General features: G+C 33.9%; 1 protein-coding gene across 4 annotated transcripts in view; it reads left to right on the top strand.

The window, feature by feature from the left end:
- The window catches only part of LOC108967555 (furin-like protease 2), a 381,841-nt gene that overhangs the window by 284,457 nt on the left and 71,836 nt on the right, over positions 1–25,548 (top strand). For all 4 annotated transcript variants that reach the window (XM_018931052.1, XM_018931054.1, XM_018931051.1 and 1 more), the window contains one exon: positions 13,115–14,544. In XM_018931052.1, the coding sequence (XP_018786597.1) occupies positions 13,465–14,544 (1,080 nt within the window). In that variant the 5' untranslated portion in view covers positions 13,115–13,464. The remainder of the gene's footprint in view (positions 1–13,114; positions 14,545–25,548) is intronic.

The raw sequence follows: 25,548 nt of genomic DNA, 5'->3' as shown, positions 1-25,548 counted from the left end.
ATAATATTTTCTTAACACCCTGATGACATGTACCAAATATGGGTGAAATCGGTTCACAACCACGCCTGAAATCTCGATTATCACTTTATCAAGCGAGAGTATCAAATGTTCGGTGACACCCGAACTTAGCCCTTCCTTACTTGTTAACTTTTTTGTTGTTATTGTCATTAACAGAGCTAAATTGATGACTCACGTGAGTTTTCGATGATTTCAACAGCTTCGTTTCGGACTACTCAACTACTTCTGTTCATGAAAAAGCAGACATCCCAAAACACTTTTGCAATCAAAACCCAAATTGAAGTTCCGTGATATATAAGCACTGTCTTTCCAACATGGAAAACAATTTAAAATATATCTAATAAAATGAAGAATAATTAACAGTTCTTAATAATGAATATTTGAAACAAATTAGAGTCAATTATTTTAGTAATTTGCATAGACATTCGTCAACATATCTCGTTAGCAAAAAATACTTCACATTTTTCTCATAATTGCAATAGTTTGCAGAATGCCTTTTTTACTCACATTTCATTTCCATTCTTTCCATCATTTGTTGGACTACTTTTTCTCTTTTTTTCAAATCCTAACTTTATGCAAAAGTATTTTCTAATTTCCTAACGCATCCATCATTTAACTTTTCGACCCGAAAACGTAAAGCAAACAGCTCGCTCTCTCTCTACCTCACGTCAACTAGTTGCCTTTCAAAGCAACGCTGTGAGCAGGACGCTACCAAAAAAACAAATAGTACATAGAAATTATAATAGCACAATAACAACAATGCCATGTTGGCAAGTACAATGGCCGGCAAAATTGTTGGCTAAGAAAAATGTGCGCCTGCCTTGTTGGCTGTCCATCGATGCCGTCCTGTTCGTCGGCCTGTCGCAACATTCATTCATCACGGACACAAAAGTTCATAATGTAACAAGAAAAGAAATGCCATGAAAAGTAAAAAAAAAAAACAGGGTTAGAAAGCAACAACAAACACCCAAAGTAGATTGCATTGTCTGGGTATGCCGGGTACGGAATGCGCTGGCGTGGAAGTTGCTATTGATTGTTGTGCGAGTTGATTGCGATCGAAGAGCGCGTGTTGTAGTTGGTTGTTGTTTTACTTCGGTTAGCACTTAAATTTGCTTTGAAACTACATTTTTGGTATTCATATTTTCCCCAACAGAAATTTTTTTTTTAAGTACATTTGTAATATAATATTAAATTCGGCAAAAACAGGCTGAATGGTGCAGCTTGACATTTGAGTGGAGTGGACTGTTGTCTAAAACTGACATTTGACTTTTGAAATATGGCCATTAATGTATGAAAATAACAAAAGGCATGACTTTTGTATTCACTACATATGTACCGCATTTTTATAACTATATTTTTTAAATAAAATATATAAATACATTTCGTAAATTGTTTAACGAACTTTGAGCTGCTATATGCCTATATCCCCCGGTGTAAAATGAAAGTAATTTAAAATCAAATCTAGTGATAATAATTCTTAATTACATATATAATGGTTGCATACATATGCACGTACATTCGTCAGTGTGTACGGCATTTGCTCAGTGCTTCAGCATAAATAAATACCCACTCATGTAGGAGTATATGTACTTATAGAAAAGCGATTTTAATAGCCATTCTGTCGTCTTAGCTATCAATAGCTCGACTTTAATTTCCGCCGGCGTCGATTATTTACCGCAAAGAGCCAATCAATATCATATAGGCACATGCGTGTTCAAGAAAACAGAAAATTCTTAGTAAACGTAAGAAAAATGTTGGCAGTGAGAAAAATAGAAGGAAAAAATATAGAAAAATTCTATATATAAAGCCAATTGTTTTATGAAAAAGAGGGCTCATAACCTTTACGGAGGGGTTCTACAAAAATAATGATATTCAGATAGTAAGAAATCCGGGGTCTTTTTATTATCGTTGGTTTTTGTACTAAAATTTATAAATATTTAACATTATACTTACTATTTTCAACGTATGCCATTATATTTAATGTTGGTACAATTCACCATTCAAATGAACTGACTGGACAAATTCTGAAACTCACAATTCAAAATTTTCTCACCATAATGTAACAATTAAAAGTCATGCTGTCTGCCCTACATTGCTGGAGGGTTATTTTTTCTAGCAGGCTGACTTGACATGTTTTATTGGAATCAAATTATTAAATATTTGCAACAAAGATTCTATGGATCCCCACTTTTTCTCTTCTCTTTATAAAGTCATCCTCTTCTTCTATTTTATTGTCGCAGACACCGCTTACGCGATTATACGCGAGTTTACAACAGCATGCCAGTCGTTCGTCCTTTTCGCTGTTTGGCGCCAATTGGAGATTTCAAGTGTAGCCAAGTCATTCTCCAGCTTCTCTTTCCAACGAAATGAAAGTCTTCCTCTTCCTCTGATTCCGCCGCAAAGTATTGCTATCGAAAACGCCGACTCGTCGGATGATGTCATCGTCCATGCTACAGGACGATTATGATGATTGATTTGTAGAACTTGGTCTCTGTTATTTCAAAGAGAACTTAACTTCTCAATAGCCTACGCAGTTAAAAGTAGTACCTGTTGGCAAGAGTTGTTCTGCATTGGATATTGAGGCTAACGTTTTTGTTGGTGTTAACGCTGGCTCCAAGATAGATGAAATTTTCTGCGACTTCGAAGTTATGACTGTCAGCAGTGACGAGGGAGCCAAGTCGGCTATCTGCTCAATTAAGTTCTGCAGCTTGAATTATTTTCTCTAGCACGATAAGGAAGCGCCTTATCTGAAGCCTCGTTTGATGTTGAACGGCTCGAAGTAGTCGTTCCCCATTCGGAAGAAGTTTTTGGTATTTCTCAAAGACAGGTTACACGTCTGTATTAGTTTTGCGGGCATACTTTTGTGTAAAAAATTATACCAACAGTCGGACTTCGTAAGTCGGATGACTTTAAGTCAAGCAAAAGATGTTGATTGGCGATTCAGAAAACAATCTATTGATTTATGTTCCAAGATTGTCAAAACTATACCTTAAGTTAAAGACTAGTGTGGCTGTCTAAAATAAAACAATTTTCGGAAATTAAAGAAAGAACTATAATACTTAGCCAAATTTAAGGATATATGCATTTCGAAATATTTAGAGAATACACAGTGAAATTTTTGGAGAAAAAATTGAAATAATTGGTTGTCAAAAAAGTCTTGCGGAACTTCTTGCGGTGGTTTTATTGAATTTTCAATTGTTCATAAAATTTTTTTTGATGATTCATGACCAGCTCTTGACCCATGCTACGGCTGCTACTATGTATGCCGGTCTCTTTCGACCAATTCAGCGATTTTATCGCAATTTTAGACGACAGGCCTTCCGGAGCGTGGCGAAACTTCGACCACCTCTACACCAGAACGAAAACGTTGAAACCATCGTTGTGCGGTGGAAATGAAAACTGTATCGGGTCCATAAACTGCACAAATTTTATTGGCGGCTTGAGATGCATTTTTGCCTTTATCGTAGTAGTTTATTTTGCTCCATGTTTGCGACGCTAGAACTCACGAACGACTTAAAGGAAACGACAATCAATAAAACACGTGTTAGCGCGTAAAATGAACTTTCCAAAAAGGTATAGCATGGCCCGATGCGACGAATAAAACTAGAACTACGCGCTTTCAGCGCCAACTAGCGAAAATAGCGCAAAACTTTTTTGACAACCTAATATTTTTCGAGTTACATGCTATCTTAGACAGCCTTCTCCATGTATAAAACTTGAAAACAAATTCTCTACCAAAAGATATTGTCCAAACAATTTTCTTCTTTTTAAAAAAAAAGCTTTAGACGACTTAAAATTACTTCTTCTTGTACTAAATTTTTCCATTACACGCCTGCCGTTTTTCATCAAATATTTAAAGCCGCTAAAAATCGCATGAAAGTCGCTTAAATTGCGCTTGCAACAAGCTTGCATGCATTAGTGCTGCATTAAAAAATATGTTACATTTACCTCCCAACATAATAATGCAAACATAATAAAGAAAGAAATGTTTACAGCAGCAACAAAGCGGCACTCACGCACTCAGTCAGTCAGTCACCGAGTGAATTGTTTCAATTTTTACACAAAGCATAAATGTGTGTAAACACATACACTTATAAAACTAAAAAAAATATATTTATGAATATACATGTATGTATGTGTGTACTTTCAGATTTTTATACGTTAGTCAACGGTACTAAGGTGCATAAAATTAAAAGGCTCTGCTTGTCGTCGTCACATTTCAATTGCATTGTTATTTGAATAAGTATAAAAAACAATAACAATAAACTCCACAAAAACACAACGCAAGAACAGCATTTATGTGCATTAAGTTTCGAAAACACTGTACTTGTAGAAATAAAGAAAATATTTTTGTGTGCAATAATGTAGCTAAGGCATAGTTGGGAGAATATATACATATATAAATTCATATACCATTAATCTGAGCATATATGTACTATGTTAAACCATAAAATGTAATATCTTTTAGTAAACCTGAAGTAGCATCGATATGTAGACTTGCGTAGTACTGCCCATCTAAAAAACGTTGCCTACATTTAGGCATATTTTAGCGAAGTCACACACCAAATTCGCTATTGATACTCAGTAAACCATTTAGACTAGTTACTTAATGCAAAGGTCTGTTTTAAATGTAAAATATAATCTCACTGCTCATTGGACAACACTTCTCTATATACTTACTTGAACGATACAAATGGACCCTATCCATTTGACCGTTGTAAATATCGAAAATATTATCGTCACTCAGCCCTTGGGTACTTCAGACTCAGCTTGAGCTTGGGAAAGCAATAGTTTCCCTCCTTTTAGTGGAATGTGATATAATGCAGCTTAATTTTTAGTAAATTTTTTTCAAGGCTCACATACATATATTCAAAAGAAATAGTTTCTGAAAGTCAGTATTGAATATATTCCTTCAAGAGGAAACTTGTCGGTAGCAATTCAAAATTACTCCCAAATCAAAATAATATAAAATATCGAACCAACCCAAACAATTGCCAATTTAATTTTCACATAAGAATATATTTATGTATATACACATGGGTATGTATGTTGAGATTAAATTTCGTGCTTGGCAATTCACTTTATTTGCACTTTGCCAAATTAACATCCTGTCTGCGTGACTTGCTTCAGTGCATTCACCTTTTGGTCACAGCATTGCTTCAACAGCCGAAATCGATGGGAAAACAATCGCTGTATATCAGTATGGGTGAATTCTACGGACTCTATTTCGGCTGAACTACAAGCATACTGATTTCATTCGCAGCTGAACAGATATAAGGTGGCTTTTCTGGAGAAATCTCTACTATAATAGGACTTTAGCTGTCAAAGTAAACAAATGATTTTGTTATTTAGGTTGAATATACTTTCTCTAAGAACGGAGGAAAACATTTAGAAATATCAGAAAATTTTTTCTGAAGTTCGGCCTCCTTTGCAATTAAAGGCAAAATATACTGAATTTTTTTCCGAATTTGGACCTACTAAACGTACTTCATAGGGTATTCTTAAAGGTACCACATAGTCAAAAATCGTTTAAAAAAAATATATACTAAAAATTTCCGAACTAATGTTCAAAAACTGCAGTCCGTTTGATAAATTTTATTACGCTTCATTTGAAACTGCCAAACCTCGAAAAATACACCCTTTTTCCAATGAGTGCTCACGACTGCCACGAAAATAAGGCAGCCGCTATCGAAAAGGCATTTGAATGAATCGCGCACACACACCCCTTCGCCGGTTCATTTGTTGAAAAGCAAGCAGTGGCATCGCTTATGAGCAAACAAAGTGCGGTGACGGCGCGGACGCCACCATTTCAATCGGCAATCTGCAGCTGTTGCGCTCAATTGCTGATTGGTGTCCACCTTCACTTTAGTCAATGCGCGGCCTCTGCTGTCACTGATCAATGCTGCCGTTTATCGCCAGCCATCCTTTTGTCGTCACAGTGCCAATATTGCCGCTTGAATTAGTATAGCTGCTGCAGCCAGTGAACTCGCCAAATGCAAAATTCGTCTTTTTCTAGTTGGCAGTGAAAAGATAATGCAATTTTGCGGAAGTGAGGAAATACGTCGGCGGGAAATAGCAGGCTGGTGACTGACAGCAGCATAAATCCAATTCAATTAGCCGTGGTCTGACAAATATGCGCCGTTAGCCAAATTACAAGCATACTTATGCTTAGGTTTTGGTGTGCTAAGGTTGTTGGTAAGCATTGAAGTTATCTTGATGTCGTCGACTTGAAGGCATTTGTGATTAACAAGCAGTTTTTATTCCGTATTGGAAGTCAAATATTTTATTTGGAATTATGTCTGATTTTGTTTTTAATTTTAATAGATTCATTCGGATGCTCATCAATCTCCGGTTATGGAAATTGGCTCATTTTAAAAGCGTTATGCTGACATCTAGACACTTTTTCGAATGAAAGCTTTACATAGCATTTTTTTCAATAATATAAGTTATATTTGGTTGCTTAATTATTCATTTAATTCTCCACTCATTAAAAAGTTTTGAAATATTTGTTTGAAATGAGATTGTTTTCAGTATTATTGTTATTGTAGTACAACCAGCATAGACATTTTATCATTACTGATCATATAATATAAAAGCTGCTCATTTTTAGGCATTCTTTAGCCAAGTCATTAACCCAAGCTTTTAGTAATAATATAAGTAACATTCAAAGGACCATTAGTTCATTTAAATATCAATGATGTTATGTATTACTTATAAGTTTTGAAAAAATCTGGAATGCCTTAAATTTATTTCAATATAATTCTTATTGAAGTATTATCAGAGATTAAAGTGAGCTTTGCTGATAATGTACAGTAAACATTGTCTACATTTAGGTGTAATGTTAGCAAAGTCAAAACCCCTAAATCTTGATAATGATAAAAGTATTTTCAATTAAACTAAAACTCAAATAATTTATACAATCATGACTTTATTTAGATTTTATTTCAAGTACGAGGAGTGTGAAAATAATTAATTTTGCAATTTTTTGCTTCTTCCGATGGTCGAAACCTTTTGCAAACATAATCTTTGGGATTTTCAGCGATTTTCATCTCTTATGTAAAACGATGGCCCTTTAAGATGCCCTTCTTATAAGAATATAATAAATAAGAAAAAGTCCCAAGAAGTCATGTCTTGCGAATATGGCTCCTGAAGCATCGTTAGGTTGCTTTCGACCAAGAACTTATGAAAAATCAAAGAAATGTGTGCTTCTAACAAACAAGGCTCATAAAAACAGTTTTAACTAATCTTTGCAGCAGCTATAAAGAAAGTAATCAATCAATTTTATCAAAAAAATAAAAAAAAATATTAACAACTGTGTGCTCCAAGCCAGTAAAATTTTCTACTGTTACTTTTTTTAAACATAATATATAATAAATGGAATATTATTTGGTATCTATTATCTCTTTTGTTTTTTATTTCTGGACTAAAGTGGCGTCCAAAAAACATTGCCTACATTTAGGCATATATTAGCGCAGTCACGCACCAAATTCGCTTTTTAAAGAACCCACCACATTAAAAACAAAGATTACGACTAAGTGTTCCAAACCTGCGAAATTTTTTATTACAAGTATTTTTAAATATAATTTTTAATAAACAGAATATTATTTAATATCTCTAATCTCTTTGCGCCATATTTCTGGGCTAAAGTAGCATCGAAATTTAGATTTTATGATTACCGTCCATCTAAAAAACATTGCCTACATTTAGGCATATATTAGCGAAGTCACGAACCACATTCGCTATTACAGAAGTCACCTTCAATGCATATTAATACGTTAATAAATCCGTTTATGTTATAATATAATATAATTATATAATTAAATATATATATGTTATATATAATTAAATTAAATTTATATTTAAAAAAAAAATATTAATACTTTTAAAATTTTTATGACATGTTTCACTAAATTTCAAACCCTAAAATCTTCAAATACTCTCACGGTACTTTATTTATTACACATTTGAACACCTTAGCGCTTATTTATACCTGTCAGCTAGATCTACACATTTACGCATATATTTATATTGTATACCTCACTTATATTATATCCTATATAGAGACATCTATATAAATATATTCCCACAATGACCATAAATATCTTCTTTGTATATTTATGAGAGACGTGCAATAAATCAAGTTCAAATACAACTCCCAAAACAATATTAGCATACTAAACAATCAGCACCCGTTAGGCTTTCTAGATTCATATAAATATCACTGCTATGGAAATTTATATTCCAACGTCACCTTAACACATACAAACATGTGTCACTCACTTCATAAGTAAGTGCAGAGATAAATAAAAGTTATTCGAATTGCCATATTTTCGCACGCTTTAAAGAAGCTTGCATGTAAACGAGCAAGTCTTGGCCTTGATGCCGGCATTTTTACGACTTAAACCTTTCGGCGACCTCGACCAGTCTGCATAAGTCTCGCTAAATTCCAGTAGACGAGTAAAAGAAATACTTAAAGCCATAAAAACGTCTGTCTGCATGCGATTGTTTACGGAATTTCCGACTGCGTTTGAAATGGCGCATAAAACGACTGGACTCTGGGGACTTAGGCGTGTTGTAAAAACTTTTGCCGAGGCAGGCGGTTGAAAGAGTGAGTGAGTGTGCTGTAACTGGCCTTTGTATTGATTTATCTAGGTTTGAGGTGATTTTCCTTTCTCTTTATAGCTCATATCCACACCCACTTTGTCTCACTGTTTGTTAGGCCATTTCGTTAACGCGCTTTAAATATGGTGAATTTTTGTTTATATAGGCAGCAACAACTTCCAGCATGTTGGTTAATATATTATGTTTACTTTCTTTTTTTATATGCATTATGGAATACGAGTATCATAAAAATTGTGTCTGTGTCGCTTGAAGTTGTTTAATGACTTTAATACGGTTTTTGATAGACCGTGAAATTTCTCGCCATCAAAAAGTAATATATATAGAAGCGTGTTAATAAATTAGGTAATATTGACATAACTATGTGGAATTGGATGCTAGATACTATAAAATTTGATTTCTGGAAATTTAGAAACACTATTTGATCAAACAGGATTTTAAAAGCATATTTATACTTATGACTTCATAAAGGGCTGCATATGCCTAGTAGTTGAAGAGCAAGCTCTGTATTTAGCCATGGGACCTTACCTTACATCAACAAAGTTTCAGGATATAAATTAAATTAAAAAATAATAATAATATTTTTTCGAGTTAGACACTATCTTCAACGGCATTTGTCCTTACCTGCAGTGATTTCGGTCTTCTCCGTGGATAAATCCTGAAAAGAAATATCTTAACTAGAAAATACCCTCCGTTTGAACTAGAAATAATAGAGATGTGTGCTCAAAATGCACTTCTACTAAGCATATTGTATCTACCACACAATAAGTTATTTGGTTTAAGTCTTTGCTAAAAAAAAATGCGCCTAATTGTAGGCAGTGTTTCGACACATCTTTGAAATAAAATGTATATACCATATCGGTATACAAATTTCTTTAAGAATTTTATACTCCAATATCCTTTAATACTTATTTAATATCTGCGATAAAAAAGCTGATCTTGAACTAAGCAATAACTAGCGAAAAAATTTTAAATAATCTACTAAAAACACAAACAGCTGCGCGTGTCTACACTAATTTTTTCTCTATATATACTTAGACAGTTAACCTTTGCGTCCAGACTAAAAGCTTTAACAACCCGCTAAATTTAATCCCCAACAGATTAATAGCTTTTGCTGACAAGCCTGCCCACCGACGTTTTGTCTATGTGTCAACTGGAAATTAATGGCGGCGCTAACGCAATGTCATGCTAAGCTGACAAGACCACACAAGCGCTGTCAAAATGGTAGACACTAAATTCCAAAAAAGAAAAAATATATACATATACCAAAAACATCTAGCAGCATGTACTTAATCCCTTCTGTACGCTAAATGTAAGGTGTACCGGTGCGTATGAGTGACATTAATTTGAGTGTTGAAAGTAAAATTTAAACATAATCACCTACAAATTCCAGACATGTGGCAATCATTCAACGGTTAATGACTTGCCATTTGTTTAAATATATATGAGACACACACACTCAAAGATAGTCACACACACACCCAAATAAACAGTTCCTACGTGCATATATAGTAAAACAGCATATATGCGCACACTAGCCAGTAAACGCTCATAAATACGCGCACAAAGTAAGTGTAAAAGCATAAATGCTTTCGCTTAGCGAAAAATTTCTCAGACCCCCTGCCCCCTAAGCATGTAACTGTTTGTGTGCCCATAACAAGTGACTTGATGAGTAACTTGTCTCACAACAGCCTTTAAGCAGTCGTGGAAGCACTTGAGCGGGTGGCTGATTAACTACTAGACTAGAGACTACGGCGCTAACAACAACAGCGCAAACAGCAATAACAACACCAAACATAGCATCTTACTAACCGACTTTTAAGGAATTTTTTGCGCCACCCTCCCTTTAAGTTGGCAGGTGGTTACAATAACAATTTAGCTTTACCCTCTTCTTCCACTTCTCAAAAGCATTACGCGTAAATATGAACAAGCATACGTTCTGGCTAATGCCTACTTAACTTACCTGCAGCGAGCGTTGCTCCACTTGTTAACACCCCCTAATCCACACACATGTAAGTAGTTATTTACCGTCCGCCCTCCTCCACACATGTTGTTTATTGTGTCAGCAGTAACGGTATATTTGCGCTCATGCATTGTAGTTGTGATTTTAGCATTCACTTCCTCTTTCATTGTTATTATTATTGTTATATATGCTTTGTGTACGTGCGTGTTGCACATTTTCCTTTGTCACTTTTTATGCGCGTTGCGTGGCACTCTTTTAGCAGGATGCGTGCAACATTTTATTGTATTGTGTAATAGGAAACCATACTCGGAAAATTGTTATTACGCACAATACTCATTTAGCAGCGCCATCAAATATGTCGGTTTGTGTTTTCTCCTTATCATCCTGGCTTTCTTTTATTAGAGTGCTGAAAGGTGTGGCCTCTGTGAAAGGAAGCATCTGCAGTGATTGTTTTATTTCCTGAGACTCTGGCTGCAGTTAGTACTCTTATTTAGAACACAAACTATGAGGCGTAGACCAAATTACAGGTTTATGGCATATATTTGTAACAGTTAATGCGCCTGAAAGCCACCATAAGCATTGAGGATAAGATATATTAAAAATTGACTGATAGTTATCAAACGTAATTAAGGTCACTTCATCTCAACGAATCTCAGAAAGTAGGTCCATTGTACTCCCCGGAAACCATAATTTGCCACCTTACGATTTTTAAATGTTTTCGTTTGATATATTATTACTTCGACTAGGCTATGGTAGAGATTATGGTATACTTCGAAAATTATACACCGGTCCTTCTGAATAATGAAAAATACTTAAATACTTTGTACCAATTATTGGAAATATGTTAAGGCGACTAATTCAGATACCAGCTATTTTGTTTGAGTATCAAGTTGTTCTCACCTTAGCATCTTAAGGTTGCTTTACTTAGCGGCGAAAGCTTCGACAATTAATAAAGGAATTTATTTTTGTCTTTCTACATTATCCTTGAAAAATCTCCGCTTTGAGCAACTACAACTAAGTCGAGATAAAATTCTCTGAACCAAGCAGCTGAATGCACTTATGATTCAGAACAATCTTGAAACCACGTAAGTGTTAGGTAAAACTCGTGAGCTCTGGTAAAGCATCCTTAGTCTTCTGACATGTTAGCTTATATAGTTTGCTTTATTGTTCGTCACGATGCCACTGTGGCTCTTCACCCACATATATCAAATTATTCATTAGATCGATACAATTCATAATGCGCCTAAATATTGCGATCCGTAGTCTAGACCGTGTAGTGATTGAGCTTAATATCAGTAGCACGACTGTGCTATCGGCGCGAAGAATATCTTTCTGAAGTGGGCCGCATTTTGGAGCAGTATATCCATGGCTTCTATTCCCCTGAAGCCCCCTTTGCCGGAACTTCACGAAGGTATGAGCGCAGAGAAATAGTAATAAGAATTTGGCTCTGCTTTGAAATTATCGGTATGGAAGTTAAAATTATGAAGAAATTCAGAATGTTCATAACCTAGCACCGTCCAAATATAACGTTTTTTGAGTCGGTTAGGAATCGAGATTATATTTTATATACCTGGAATGAGAGTTGATACCAAGGACCCTATAAACGTAACGCGTTTGTTTATGAAACCTTCATAAATTCCTCGAGGATATGAGCGCAGAGTAGCAACCATTAGTAGTTGACTCGGTATTCTAAACTAACGAAATTAGTCAAAAAATATCATATTGTTCATAGTAGGCTTATGACCGTACCCATATCACGCTTACAATATTCTCTGCCTTCTTTATTCTTAGAGATCCTATATAAATATATATCACGGTCACGGAACTGAGTTAATTTGGCCATGCTTCTCTCGCTGTATATGCTTAATTATACCTCGATCTTGACATATCGATCTAAAATTTGATACGTCCTTTTCTTTTTCAAAAGCAACCTATTGGTCGGAATCGACGATATCGGACTGCTGAAGCGTTTAGCTGCCATAAAAACAGGCCAATAAAACTAAAGTCCTTGTATAGAAAACGTATGTGGTTTAGATAGATTATTACCGAATCTAACAGAAAAGTGTTATTCAGATCGAAAAACTATAGCAAATAGATACAAACTGAAAGATCAAGTCATGCGCACAAAGAATTTTTAATTATTTTAATACAAAATATGGTTAATGGAGTTCCGTAAAAAATTCTTCACAAAATTAATATGAGGATAAACACTGCATTAAAACCGTATATTTGTATTAAGCCTTAGCATGGCACCAAACCAGTTGATTTATTCAGAACTCTACACTGAATTCAATCAAACTATTTTTTTTCCTATTTCCTCTAATTTAGAGTAGACATTTTTAAACTAAGAATATTAGCTGTAGTATCAAATTTTGAAATCGAAGATGCGAAATCGAAAATTCAAACTCGAAAATTCGAATTCGAAAATTCGAAATTAAAGTTTTAAGACAAACTCAACCCGTGAACCTGAGTAAGCATATATAATTACAATTTCTCTCTCTTTTCTTTTTTCAGTCGCACGCATTCCGATTTATGCTGAAAATGTATTCGAACGCAGGATAGCAGCGCTTGCCTAACAACCAACTTCAGCAACAACTAAAATTTCGCAAATTTTTCTTTTTTATTTCGACTACGCTATAAATACCGCACGCATGTGGCAACGGAATTCGACGCAACAACCGCAACAACACCACACAATTTGCATTTTAGACACAATAATATTTACGAAAACAACAATACCAAAGGCAACAAATTGCAACAGGCGGAATTGATAAGTGCACGTACACGTACACAAACAACAACTCACGCCCCCACCCCCCCGAAACCCCCCAAGAACGACAACAACGTGCGTGTCAAAGGCAACTATGCATTTGACACACCACAACAACAACGATGATGAATGTGACAATTCAATATCATCAATAAAGGCGACAACTGCAGCAACAAACACTTGCCACACACGTTGCAACGCAGGCAAACTGCAGCAACAACATCGACAACAACAACTAAATCAGCAACTGCAACAAAGTGTGAGTGGGAGCAGGCATAATAAGCTTAGCGGCGGTGGTTGCCACACTGCAGCAACACAGCAACGGCAAAATGTTGCACAAATACGAAAATGGTGCGAACGACCACGAGTGTCAGAAGCACAACGCCAGCGGCCAACAAGCACGCCTGCAACAACAACTACGCGTTTAGCCGCGAGCAAACGCAACGTGTGGACCCATGATGCCCGCAACACATTGGCCACACTGCTACAAAGTAGCAACTTTTTTACTTATGCTTTTGTTGTTGTAATATTTTTAAGCAGCTACAGTGTGGCAAGTGTGCGCGCTGACAGCGATAGCGCCACCGGCACGCCCAGCAACAACCCAGCGCCAATTAGTCAAATTGTAAATACAAATAGCAACAACAGCAACAACAGCGGCAGCAGCAGCACCACCACCAGCAGGAGTAGTAACGATCCAGCTGGCAGTAATTATCGCGATATGCCGAAGCACCGCAAAGCGGACGCCTATGAATATGATGTTATTAACAATAAAAACAACAACAACAACAATAATGARAATATTAATAAAAATTACAACCACAACAACACGGCTGTCAACATCATACTAAGTGATTATAGTGAAGCCTTCGCCAGCCTGGTGGCCGCGGGGCCACTAAATGACGCCAACAACAACAACACCAGCAGCAGCAGCAACAGCAACAGCGCCGAGAGTGCCACACTCAACAATGTTACTACAGCATTGCCGGCCGGCGCAGTGTCTAATGATGATGATGCGCCGTTCGAGCTGTCCGATGAGCTGTTGGATAGCCTGCGTGGCACGCACAGCTTGCCGCAGCAACCGATGTATACGAACGACTTTGCGGTGCACATACCAGCTGGCAGGCAAATGGCCGACTTAATTGCCAATAAATATGGATTCATCAACGAAGGCCAGGTGAGTAATATGATTGCATTGCGGTCATATGCGAATATGTGTGCCAGTGTGTTTGTGTGTTACGAAATATGATATGCGTCATGTGATATCCGTAACATTTTTGAGCTTCTCTTACGGAAATAATGATTTTTGAGGTTGTGTGTGTAGCCTGCGCAAACTTTTCGTACAAGTTTGCATAATAATTGCATTGGCGAGATTTGTGAGCAGATTTGAAGCTCCGAAAAGTTAGATTATTATATTAGCAGAGCAGCCATTTAATAAGTGAGTCACAGAATGTTAAATTTTTTAAACTGTGTCCATTTTGACGGTAACTATTACTTGAGCCTTTCTCAAGAAGTCATCTCATCTTTTACAAGAGCTCTACAGAATGATTGCCTACATTTGGGAGCGGAACGTTTTTTGTCTGAACTCATGCAGTCGCTAAAGCCTTTTTCACTAGACAGGGTGACGTTATACGAATAGCTTAAGCTTACACAGCCAAAACTTTTTCCTGACATCGCATTTATTCTTTGATAGAAAACTTCAATTTATCCTCACATTGCGAAAATTATTGCATACATTTGGGAGCGGAAAAATATTCCTGGTGTGGTTTAGAATCTCATCTGAATATAGCAATGTTACCGCTTTTAGTTGATTAAATAATGGCTTAAAGTAAGGTCCATATTATTGTTGAGAAGCTTTTTATAGTTATATATGTATTGTGACAAAAAAGCACCCGGAAATTAAAATATTTAATTATCCATCAATATTTATTTTTTCGCTTTCAAACTAATCTCCCTCAGATGTAATACACTTATGCCAACGATTTTTCCAGTCCTCGAAACACTTCATAGCGATACAGCCTTTTTAACAGTGATTGGAGAAGGAGTTATATGAATGTCTGCCACTAACTTAATTTTCCTGGAAAAATCGCAATACTTTTTTAATAATATTTTGTGTTTACTTTATCATTACAAAACACATTGCCTACTTTTAGGAGTGAATAAATTTCTTTGAGTGTTTCGAGGCGTCGTCGCAATATATCCGCTGGAGTCGAAAAGTAAAATTCATAATACACTTCAAAACCATATTATCGGTCTACAATATAATTTAGCTAACTTGCTTAAATGCCAGGTTAATTTTGTAATCTTGTGCTGTAAGAGAGAGTATTTGGTAATAGCGGTTCTCAGAGAATATTATGTCAACACAAGGTCACCAAGACTAAACACATGCTGAGAAGAAGTTATTCAAATATCTCAGACGAACTAAGCTACGACTGAAAGCTTTTCTGAAATGGCCGATGTGTTTTAATATAATGTGTTGTTGTGACATTGAGAATGAGATATGGAATTATTATAGGATTTTCCAACCTGTGGTAGGCTAGCAGCAAACAATCTTAGCCACACTCACTCTGCACTTACTGAAATTTTTTTTTGTATTTTTTGTCCGCTTTGTCATAAAAAAATGGAATTCCGTAGAGATATTATAGTTATAATTTTATCTCTTTTATAGGTTGCAACTCTATTTCTAAATATTTCGTATATAAAGACTTCTAAATTTCTTTGTGTATATGTTTTGTTTGTACGTTTCAGTATTTAAAGAGGACTATTTTTATTTTTGCATAGCCGGCAACTCTTTACCATAATATATTTTATATAAAAGCTGTTAAAATATTTGTTCAGCATATTTTGTTCGATCATTGTAGCATTTCAAGAGTGATATTTTTATTTTTGAACAAGTGGCAACTCTTTGCCGAAATATGTCTTACATGATTCATTCCAAAATAATTTTTTGCATGATTTTTCTATTGTTTAGACATTTCAAAAGTGATATTTTTGGTTTTTTTAGGTGGCAACCCCATTCGAAAATATTTCTTATACAAAGAGTTCGAACTTTTTTGGAGTATTTTGGTTCCATAATTTTAGCTTTTTTATTTTTCTTCTAGGTGGCAACTCTATTTTTTAAATATTTCGTATATAAGAAATTATAAATTTCTTGTTTTATATTTTTGACTCGTACATTTCAGCCTTTGAAGAGTGATATTTTTTTTTGTAATAAGTGGCAACACTGTTTTCATAAATATTCTATATTTCAACATTAGAAGCCTTTGAATAACCTATATCAGCGCGCAAATTTGACCCCAAAATGCAATATAGTATTTAGTATAGTATTCTTTATTTTCATATGTACAATGTCCCTTTCCTCATATCCCTTATTTATGACTTGATTTACTCGATGTAGTATAAAACCAAAAATTTGCCAAAATCTATGATGCAGCGGTTATATGAGGCGCTAGCGCTCACACACAAAGACTCAAAATGAGCTTACACTACACACGCACATACACAAGTTCACTTTATTCTGCCGCGGTTTGTTGAACACCCTGCAGAGCGAAAATTAAATATTATTTATTGCTACAATGTCAATAATAATTTTATTGCAAACTCACGCAAGTGGAAACCAACAAAAGTGGCCTACAATGACCAGCCAAAATCTGGCAGAGAAAAAAGTAGCATTTAGCAACTAATTTGGCGGCATTATATTGGTGAGCGTGTTGGCCGCAATTACACAAACACATTTATAGACACACATAAGTACACATACGTACCTACCGAATTTTACTTATGCACTTCGCTTGGGTGGCATAAGTGTAGGCGTAAACACTTAAATAAACTGTTAAAATGGCTGCTGCGCACATAGACAGAAGTACACACAGAAACAGAGTAACAATCATTTGGTGTATGAAATAAATAATATTTAACAAAACGAACAAAGGCAGCTGCTTATGGCTTAATTTGTACAAGTGCGCAAAATTATATCCCGAACTTACATGCTTTAATTATCGGCGCTTTTATTTTCGCAAAAATGTCACTTAATTTTCCCAACGCTCCATTTTGCTAGCCATTTCATCGCAAGGCGTAAACAAGGCCATTTTATTATCAATAAAATAAACACATTTGAAGCGCGTACAACAAAAGGAATAATAGCTTCAATAAAAGTGCGAAATATTGGTACTAAAAACAAATTTTCGAAAGTTTTGTACAAAAATATATGTTGTGACAAAAAAATACCATAAATTGTAAATAAAACGCAAAATATTTATTTATTCATCAATATTTATTTTGAAAATGATTTTCCTGTCCTCAAAATGCTTTTCATAAGCATCTGTCGGTATGGCCTTCAGCAATTTTAGCGAATTTCGATTTATCTCTTCGATCGACTGAAAACAGGTCCCACGGAGAGGCAATTTCAGTTTGGTTAACAAAAAAGTCACATTTAGTTTAGACTTGCGATGTCTTGTGAAAAATCCATGACTTGTTCTTCCACATTTCCGGCCGTTTTCGGTGGATGTTTGCACGCAAGCGCCTCAATACGGTCAATTAGAACTCCTTAGTGAACGTCTGTCCCGTTCGTGAAAAATCGACGAATATGGAAAGCAGTGACACAATTTGATTTCTGAGCCGCTTTGGTCTGTTTTTTTTGGTTTCGGCTCGTTTTTTCCCTCTATTCCTATGTTTGTTGATCTGTTAGTAGGTCTAACTCATAAAGCCAAGTCTTATCGGCAGTTATGATGCTCTCCATGAATGTGGCATCGGAATTCACACAATCAAGCATATCCAAAGAAACCTATCTACGGTACGCTTTTTGAAAACAATTCTGCTCTATCGAGATGAGTCGAGCAAGAACGCGTTTCATACCCAAAATATCCAACAAAATCATTCAAACGGTCGGTCCGTCACTTGCCTTTTTTCAAGCACCATATCTTTAACTTTTTGAACTTCTTCATCAGTTAAATAGATCGAAGATCATCCAGAACGAGGCAACAATCTCTCGACAGTCTTTGAAGGCTTTGTACTACACGTAGGCTTGTGATTTTGATAAATCTGAATAACAGTTCCAACATTCGCTACAATTCCGCACACGAAATTTGGTTACAAATAAAAAATTTGAAACAAATTCATTGTTTGATATTTTCGTTCATTTTCGAGAATCGAAACATACTACTGAGATGTACTGACGTAATATTTAGCATAGTAGTTAAGGATAGTCATACCAACTAAGAAAATAATTTTTTTTTTTTTTTTCAAATATCATTTACCCGGGGAGTTTATAATATCCGCTCGCTTTTTTGTTATAATGGAGATATATTTGATTATAAATTCTTGTAACTAACTTTTAGCTTTGTTTGTCAGTCCGGGTGAATTTTGATAGTATGGCGTTCCCAAAATGTACTTATTTTTAAAGCACGATTCTAATAATATGGTAGTGGCGCTGTCATTTACCTCATATAACGATTCTTTTTGCCAATAGTATGAATCTGATTGCTTATAATGAAGATTAAATGTATATTTTTATTAGAGTTCTTATATTATATATGTATATATTTATTTGTCGCATTTTGCATTTCTACGATTTATGTTTACATGTACAGGCTGGTTTTACCATATACTTATATATATTTATATATGAAAATGTACCTTAATATACATATCTACGAGTATATTAACAATTGTATTTCTGTATGTTTATTCATACGCATTCTCCTTCCTAAATATGAAATATTCTATATATTTTTCTTTCGAGCTTCTACGCACATACATATGTGTGTATAAGTTTTACTCACATTCGATACACACGCCCCACTCGCCTGCCTGTCATAAATTTGATATTCAATAAGTAATGACTCTCCAGTGAGCTATATGTTTTGCAATAACAGCAACGAATAAATCAATATTGAATTTATGTTTCCGGCATCGAAATGCTAAAAATAGTAAAAGGCACCAAACCAAGTAACAAAATATAAATAAAAATANTAAGCTTTTATAAATTTGATTTTTGTTTCATTAATTAGTTGTATAAATATTATATAAAAGCTATGTGGAATCATATGAAAGAGATTGCGATATTAGTCGACTACTTTTATATGTATAGGAAGTCGAAGAGGAAGTTCAAGGAAAGTGATGCAAACATGCTGAAATTGTTTGTATTTATTTTTTCATCCATTTCATATTCCATGCAGATTTATTGGACACTTCTGATATAATTCCTCAAGCATGGTCAATATAATTATTTTCTATAATGCCCAAATTTCAATTTCTAACCGGTTCTTGGTCCTCCTGCACCATTTATTTGACACTCTGCAAATAAGCGTAACCTATTGGATTCAAATTATATGATACTAGAGCTTTTAGCTCTTTGTCGATGGATGAAGTTATGTAGAACCGAAAAACCCAGAATTTGTAGCAGCCATCTTTGGCGGTAATATTATTTGCAAGTTTCACTTCATTTCGTATACTAATTACATAACATACACTTCAAAAATCAATTTATTTTTGGGATTTTTTTGTAATAAGTGTTCAAGACGTAAGCTTTAAATTTTGGAAAAATAATTGTCTGTTACCAAATTTTTCGGTCGTCAAAAAAGTCATCATAATTTTTTTCTATAAAAGTAATATTTTAAAATTTATACTCTGTTAAAGTCATCCATCAAACGACCTGATTATTCATTCAAGTGATTTATACATTATATGTTGCTCATACGACATGGTGTACTATAAGAATACAGAATATTTAATGCATAACTTTAACGGTGTACAACTTTCTAAGCAGTGATTATTTGAGAATATCTTTTTTCAATTGTTTAGAGCAGCAAATTTTGATTCGAATATTACTTCTTCAATATTGTGGACTTATTTATTTTGGATCAAAAACTCCTATAAATAATACAGCATACGAGAAAAGTAAGGTGATTTAGGTTAATCTACTTTTGAACTTTTTTATAGCAAAAATTTAAACATCAAGTGGCGTTTATAAAACAATCATCATGAAAAAAACATTTAAACTAATGCATATATAAATTCATTATCAATGGTATTTTCAAATAGTTTACTTGCTTGGTGAAGTTATAAGAGCTTGTTATAAAAGCAACATTTTTACCATAAACTGCTCAAATCGGTCCAGAGGTTACATAAAATCATTATTGATAAATGTACTGTTTTCTATTACCTGATTTTTTTGAGTTATATTGATATTTCGAAATATTTTCTTTTTTTTTTGGATTACTTAATTTTTTCTTTCTTATAATATTATTTTTTATTTGAGTTGATCTGTTAGTCAATGTGGGATACTTCTTTCTAGAACTATTTAAAAATTTCCAATATACTCACATAATTTATAAAAAATATAACGCTTTCTTGTAGCTTTTAATATACCTATAATATAAAAATACGGAAAATAGTAAAAGACTTTAAAATAATTAAAATTGGAATCCAAAATAAATATGGTTGAAGAAAAAATACATATGCCCATTTAATTTAGTGCAAATATTTTGTATCTGCAATGTATTTCTTTATTACTTTATATCTTTTTTTTGTTTTTTTGTTTTTTTGTTTTTTGCTAGAGCGTGAAATTTTAGATAGCCTCGGTGTTAATTTGAAGCAGTTTGCTATTTAACAATAAACAAACGCGAATTTTAAAAAAAAAAAACAAATCTGGCTTTTGGTTAAAGTAATGTCTTTGTGGAAATACATATTTTATTACCGATTGTTGTTATATGCAAACAGAAGAAAATATTAATATTCAAGAAAGACACAGAAATTTTAAAATGTAAATATTTGCATACATATTACATTAACTTATAAAATATTACGTAAAATCAATGAAAAAGAATATACCACATAAACTGTGGCAAAAATTAGCCAATTTTTCTTTGTAAGCAGAGTTATTAGCAATAATAGTTATTTTTTTAGCCCTCATTCCCTTTGACTTCAGATTGACTTATATTTCTCACTTAGCTCCTAAATATTCGCAAAATTTTTTAACAAGCTTAGACCTAAATATCTTTTTGTTTCAAATTTGATTGATTTTTATCGATGTTCTCTTACATCTATCAATATAAAATATTCAGAAAAAATTATAATTAATTATTATAATTTACAACAGAAAATCTGGTTTCTGATTGGAGAATTTGGTAAATTTTCCTAAAGTTGTAAACTTTTCCCACTCATTGCCCATATGTAAAGCTAACTCAGCTTCGAATAATATTTTTTACCAACCTAAAGATAAAGGTTGTGACACCAGATACTCTGTGTTGGCATACAATTTATTTGTCATACCATTTATTGATTCAATAGGCGCTTTTTAACAGAGTGGCCGGTTAAGAAATTCGGAGAGTTCATAGACCTCGATAATGAAAGAAAACTGTCAATACAACTTTAATTTTTGACCTGACTTTTGTCACAATATTCGGCCGATCGATCGTCTGTTTCCAGCTCGTAAGCTTAGCTCAATGACTCGTCGCCATTGTTTCAAAAACGTTAATGCAATGCTGTTTTTGAAAACGTTAAGTAATTTTGGAATCAAACGTGCTTTCACTTTTCTTAGATCCAAATGATCTTTAAAAATGGTTTTCAGGATTCTCCCGATATTTCAACGATGCCAGTAAGATCTCTGACTATTAATCTTCAATTCTGAACGACCAAATCTATTATTTTATTAACGTGTTGATCATTAGTTGCTTCGAAACTATTCAGAAACAGCTCGCATAGTTTCCATTAGCATTGAAGTATCCAAACTTGCGTGGAGCATTCGACAAACTATGTTCTGCAACTCTGACCACAAATTGTATTCTAATATATTCAAAAACTTCTATACGGTCAAGCACCTGCAGCTATGAAACGAAGAATTTTGCTTTTAAGGCTTCTGCTGGATATGCTAAAGCAGTCTCTTAATGCAAGTGCTGTCTATTGAGGGAGATTATTGCTTAACTATCTAACCACGCCTTCTAAAATATTCTGCTAGACTATTTTTGCCCCCAGTTTTACTTTATTGGAAAAACTCCACCAAAACAGTACAAGAATTAGATGGTTACGACGTTGAATCCTTGGAGGGAAAGGGTATCTTGATGTCCTATGATCGTCTATTGAGCATAATTTTCTTGAAGCGCATTTTCATAAGATGACCAGCTGGCCACGCTAGGCCTTCATGTGGAAGTCATTAGTCTTGATATTGATATGGTCGATATGTCCACTTCCTTTGCTATATTTCTCTTTTTCATATGGGAAATTTTACGATTTTCCATTTCTAAATTAGCCTTGGCTGCGCGGAAACTACTAGTACACTTTCTGATATTTTCTTCTGCTGGTTTGATCTCGTGGCATGCATCGTACACTTTGTAACAGAAATTATGGCAGGACTAAGTAGATGTATTGAGATGATTTCAGCTGTCAGATGATATTAATTCGATATATTTGAAAACTATTCCCACACATCTTTAATAGTTATTTTGAATAGAGGCTTATATGTATATATTATTACAAAAAATACTGTCAGTGGCTAATGAAAAGGTAGAAATGTAAATGGCTTATTAAGCTCTCTTAGATTGATTGTACTACATGTGGCAAGCAGCAATATCTTAGAAGCTTTTAAATGATTGGTAAACTGCAGCAATTGCCACAAGAAGATCTCTCCTGATTATACTAGATTATTTATACATTCTGGTCTTTGGTTTGCATTGCTTACTAAGCTTGTGAATATTCATACATATGCGCATGTAAATATTATTGAAATTTAAAGCAGTTTTATTGCAACCAAATTTAATGTGTGTGTGTGCCACAGACGCKCACAACAACCACCGAGGCATGTCGACCACTTTTCTTGACCACAAATTTGCATACAATGTAAATATAACTTACATTCGCTTTAATCCGGCTGCCTTTAATTAATGTTGCATAGTTTTCGGGGCAATCGTTTCATGTCAAGCATTGCAGCCAAGTCGTAATCACTCATTTGATGCACTTGGTTTTCACACATTTTGCGCAAATTTCAATTAAAATTTATACTAGAATGAAACCATAAATTTCACTCGTAACAACCGTTATAAATAAGCTGCTTTCGGCTGGCGATGTTTGTGCATAAATTCAATTGCTTTGCTTATATTATGTGTGTATGTGTAGAGAATTTGCAATTTGCTGTTATTTCTGTCGGCCTCTGTATTTGTATTTAATTTACTTTATATGCAAATTTATTATTTCCATAAATACTGTTATGATTTTCAACACAACGACTGACCTGCCAGTGAGCCAGCGCATTTCCGGTGCAAATAATTTTCGTAGTATATTTAATATTTCAGTGTGAATATGCATGCTGTTGAGGCGGGATGAGTGGCATGTTGTTGCTGGGTTCGAAACTCAAAAGGTTTGCTCTGGGAATACTGTGAATTGTTCATTAATTAGACTAGTTCGAAATGCATGCTTAAAATCTGTGACCAAATTTGACCTAAGTTCGAAAATACATGCAAATACAACTCTGCACCAATATTTTATAATTAAACAGAAGGTTTTTGTGAACATTGCCAAATGCCTTTGAAAACTGTACAATGACAAATTATATGCCAAAACAAATATAGCAGTGAATCACAAACTCATTGGAGCGTTAAATTAATTTAATAGCTGCTTTAGTCTTTTGTAAATAATTCTTATATGCGCTTCAATGAGTTTGTATTAGATTGTGTGGAAATAAAAAAACTGAATCGGAAAAATATTGAAAGTAAGAACTGTGACCTAGAGGGATTGTAAAAGATGCTGGTAAAAGCATATTTAGGTTTTCGGAAAAAAAATTACATAAATTTTCCTGAAAAATACTAAACAACAATTTAATCCTTACCATATAGTACTCTCTTCCTGGTATTATTAAAAATGAAAAATTAAAAAAAAAAATGTTTAGTCCCAATTAGCTATTTGGTTAGCTTGGTTTGAGAGTTGCCACACTTGCACAAAAAAAAGAAAAAACTATATATAGTGCTAAAATACCACAAATATATAGCAGCATAACTTTTAAGACCAAAGCAAATTTTTCCGGGTTGTTATTCATCTATTAAAAAAGTTAAAAAAAGCTTTGTGGTGTTGTCATCCTTACAAAAAAAAAAACTAAAATAATTAAATATATTCATGAAATAGCACATACATATATAAAAATAGAAGCATAGATTTTCGAACTAACTAAAATTTTTTAGTGTTACCATCCGTCTAGTAAACAAGATTTTTAGAGCTGCCATCCTCATAGAAAAGAATTATATTTGTACCTGAAATACCAAAAATATATGGCAAAATAACTTTTAGGACTAAAGCGAAATTTTAAGGGTTGCCATCCATTTAGTAAAGGATCTGAAACAAGCTTTTAGAGTTGCCATCTTTATAGAAAAAGTCGGAAAAAAATTAAAAATTTTGAAGAAATTACCACAAATATATGGCAACATGGGTTGCCAATCATGTAGCAAAAAATCTAAAACAAATATTGTAGAGTAGTCATCCTTATAGAAAAAGTCGAAAAAATATATATTCATAAATTACCACATACATATATATGGCAGCATAGCTTTTAGGACTAAATCCAATTTTTCCGAGTTACAAACTATCTAGTAAAAAATATAAAACAAGTCTTTTACAGTTGCCATCCTTACAGAAAAACCTTCAAAAAATATATATTCATGTAATACCACAAATATAAAAAAGCTTAACTATTAGGACAAAAGCAAAATTTTCAGTGTTGCCATCCATCTTGTAATAAACCTAAAAGAAGTTTTTTAAGTTGCCATACTTATAGAAAAAACGGAAACAATTTTTTTTTTAATCTAAAGCAAGACTTTTAGAGTGGCCATCTTTACAGAAAAAATCGAATAGAATTATATATATTCACGTAATACCACAAAAATATGTCCATATAAAAGCATAGCTTTTAGGACCAAATACATTTTTTCAGGATTGCCATCCATCCAGTAAAATATCTTAAACAAGATTTTTAGAGTTGCCATGAGAAGAGATACTACAAATATTTAGCAACATAGTTTTTTACAATACTTAACTTTTCAAGTATGAAAATAAAATGCTCAGAGAGCTAGTCTATTTAAAAAATATAAGTTTTCTTAAATAAACATATGCATTTTATAAACCCTTGACGGTGCCAACTTTAAAATCACTATATAAGTGAGTCGTCAAACGAATTGTAATATGCCACTATTAAAATATA

This window comes from Bactrocera latifrons, unplaced genomic scaffold (genome assembly GCF_001853355.1).
Source record: "Bactrocera latifrons isolate USDA-ARS-PBARC rearing strain unplaced genomic scaffold, ASM185335v1 scaffold_19, whole genome shotgun sequence".
NCBI classification, from domain to species: Eukaryota; Metazoa; Arthropoda; class Insecta; order Diptera; family Tephritidae; genus Bactrocera; species Bactrocera latifrons.
Note: the sequence above shows the minus strand (reverse complement) of the source record. Positions and strands in the feature narration are given on the sequence as shown.